The sequence below is a fragment of the Mesoplodon densirostris genome, chromosome 1 (genome assembly GCF_025265405.1).
Source record: "Mesoplodon densirostris isolate mMesDen1 chromosome 1, mMesDen1 primary haplotype, whole genome shotgun sequence".
Classification (NCBI taxonomy): Eukaryota; Metazoa; Chordata; class Mammalia; order Artiodactyla; family Ziphiidae; genus Mesoplodon; species Mesoplodon densirostris.
This window is the reverse complement of record NC_082661.1, coordinates 19,680,252-19,683,449: the sequence shown is the minus strand read 5'-3', so window position 1 is coordinate 19,683,449 and position 3,198 is coordinate 19,680,252. Positions and strand designations below refer to the sequence as shown.

At 43.9% G+C, this 3,198-nt stretch overlaps 1 protein-coding gene across 1 annotated transcript; it reads right to left on the bottom strand.

Annotated features, from left to right (window-relative positions):
- Window positions 1-871: 871 nt before the first annotated feature.
- On the bottom strand, window positions 872-1,159 carry LOC132487801 (small ribosomal subunit protein eS21-like). The gene has a single exon (XM_060095578.1). It carries the CDS (start codon window positions 1,157-1,159, stop codon window positions 872-874), a length of 288 nt encoding a protein of 95 aa, XP_059951561.1.
- Window positions 1,160-3,198: the final 2,039 nt, after the last annotated feature.

The following is a 3,198-nucleotide window of genomic DNA, read 5'->3' as shown; positions in this document are numbered from 1 at the left end:
TAGCAGAATCCTTCTGCAAAAAAATATGTGCTTGATCGCATGTACTCCCCCTGCACCCAAATCACATATATACTGACCTTCCCCCTACCTCTCTGGAGCGGTTACTCAGAGCTATCTGAAATGCTGTCTCTCCAGCTATAGTCCTCATTTTGCCCCAAAATAAAACTTAACACAGAACTCTCACACGGTGCGTTTTTTTCAGTCAACAACTATAATCTTTACTATAAAGCCAGCAGACATATCTCAGTACCAAACACCATTATTTGTTTGAGCTGCCCTAATTCTAGCCATATTACTATCATTATCACTCTCAGTTCTAGCAGCCGAAATTACCATACTGTTAACAGAAAGAAATATAAACATTACTTTCTTTGGCCCTGCAGGAGGAGACCCAATCCTATACCAACACCTATTCTGATTCTTTGGTCACCCTGAAGTCTGTTATTTGTAGCCTACCAGGGTTTGGAATAATCTCACATATTACATACTATTTAGGACAAAAAGAGCCTTTCGCATATATGGGAATAGTGTGAGTCATGTCCACTGGCTTTTTAGGACTTATCTTGTGGACCCATCATATGTTTACAGTAGGGATAGATGTCAACCCATGAACATACTTTACATCAGCTAAAGTAATTATTTCTATCCCAACAGGAGTAAAAGTATTTAGCTGATTAGCAACTCTTCATGGAGGTAATATTACATGATCTCCCACTCTATTATGAGCTTCAGGCTTTTTCTTTTTACAGTGGGTTGTGTAACAGGAATGGTCTTAGCTAATTCATCCCTGGACATCGTCCTCCATGGTACATACTACGAAGTAGCACACTTCCATTATGTAATGTCAATGGGAGCAGTGTTCACTATTTATTTATGACAAACATTCCACATCCAGCTTCCTCTCTAGGTAGAAGTTCTTTGAGACGATGCCGTTTGCCTTGGCCAGTCGGAGAATGGAGTCATCTGACTCACCCATCTTGCGAATGGTCCCGCAGATAGCGTAGGTTTTAAACTGGCCGTTGAACCTGCCTGTCACCTTGTCAACCTCGGCCACTTTCATCTGGATGGACACATGGTCCTTGGCGCCGATGACGCGGTTGCTGGTGGAGCATTTCCGCAGCATGTACAGGTCCACGAACTCGCTGGCATCGCTCTGCATGTTGAGGGAGCGTCCGGTGGCACCACAATGAGTGTGAGCGCAGGGAAAAAAAAGCAGCAGTGTTCACTAGTATAGGAGGCTTCATGCACTGATTTCCACTATTCTCAGGTTATACACTTAACTCAACACAAGCAAAAATTCCCTTCATCGTTATATCTGTAGTAGTAAATATGATCTTCTTCCCGCAGCACTTTCTTGGCCTTTCAGGGTTGTCACTACATTACTCCAACTACGCTGATGCACACACAACATGAAATCTTTCATCTATAGGCTCATGCATCTCATTAACGGCAGTAATGCTAATAATCTTTATAATTTGAGAAGCCCTTGCATTCAAATGAGAAGTCTCAGTAGAGTAGCAACTACTAACCTAGAATGGTGATATGGATGCTGTCCACCATATCCTATGTTTGAAGATCCTAGTTATGTAAGTTTAAAATAAGGAAGGAAGGAATCGAATTCTTTTCAACCAGTTTCAAGCCAACACCATGACAATTCTGTCTTTCTCAATAAATGAGATAAAAATAAGTTATGTAACTGCATCAAAGCTAAATCACAGGCAAAAATCTTGTATATCACTATGGCACATCCATTTCAACTAGGCTCTCAAGATGCAACGTTACCTGTCATGGAAGAACTTTTACATTTTCATGATCACACATTAATATGCATTTTTAAAATAGAACTTAACTAATATCGACAACTAAACTGACTCATACACGTACACCAGATGCACAAGACAATTTGAACCATTTATCAGCCATCATTATAATTGCCCTATCATCAGTATGAATCCTTTTCATGATACATGAAATCAGTAACCCTTCCCTAACCGTAAAAACTATGGGCCATCAATGATTCTGAAACAATGAATACACAGATTATGAAGATTTTAATTTTGACTCCTCTACAATTCCCACATCAGATCTAAAACCAGGAGAATTATGACTAATAGAAGTCAACAACCGAGTAGTATAGAGCTAGTCATCGAGTATTAGTTTCAACTGAAAATGTTTTACACTCATGAGCTATACCTTCTTTAGGCCTAAAAACAGCTGCTATCCCAGGGCACCTAAATTAAAGAACTCTAATCTCGACAGGACCAGGCCTATGCTGTGGACAATAATCAGTAGAAGTTGTTTTCGTGTGTTCAAAGACAGGACAGAGGGAGACGGCTGAGATGTGCGGTGAATTCAGAGCCCATGGTGGATGCGCTCTCCAAGCCCCAGGTTAAGAATGGGGCCTCTGGGGTCCCAGGCCACCTGCCACACCCTCCTGAGCGGGATCTTGGGAACATTCCATGTCGGTGATGAGGTGGCCTGAGCACTAGTCATGGCCCTGATGCTGTGTCCTATGAGGGCCCCATGCTCTTGGGATCATGCCCCACACTGTGGGTCTGCCCTGTAGGGTCCTTCCTGCCACAGAAGCAGAGACCCCCCAGCAAGCAGCCCCCTCCCCAACAGGCAGGAAGAGGGCAGGGGAGCAGGGCACCAGAGGAATCTCACTCAGACACCAGCATCCCAGGGGTGCCAGCGGGGAGAGCCATGACACAGATGAGGCACAGCTCAAGGGATGGGACCAGAGGGCCCCACAGGCAACTGGTCAGGTCCCAGCTCATCTGTGCCCCGGACACCCTGTCCCTAAATGCGGATTCTTCAGATGCAAACAGGCAGACCTTCAGACTGAAAGTCAGCCCTTCCAGAATGACCTATCAGCAAACACTGCAGGATTCCACTCAAATGGGGGCCCTAGAGTCAACAACTCATGGACCAAAGTGGACGGCAGTGCTGGGGCTGCAGGAGGGGGCTGGCAGTGAGACTTTCATAGTTGTGGAATTTTGGTTTTACAAGATGAAAAGTTCTAGGTGATGGCTCCACAAGGTGAATGTACCTGATGCCTTGGAAACGTGCACTTAAAATGGTGACAATGGTAAAGGGTATGTGATGTGTGTTTAATTTCACTTAAAATAAATTTCTGAAGTGATGTCTTATTAATTGAGATTCCAATTTGACTCCCTTTTACACAAATGTGTGAGGCCC

What these genes read in the sequence shown, in the direction of transcription:
- LOC132487801 (XM_060095578.1), bottom strand. Translation starts at nt 1,159, where the DNA reads ATGCAGAGCGATGCCAGCGAGTTCGTGGACCTGTACATGCTGCGGAAA.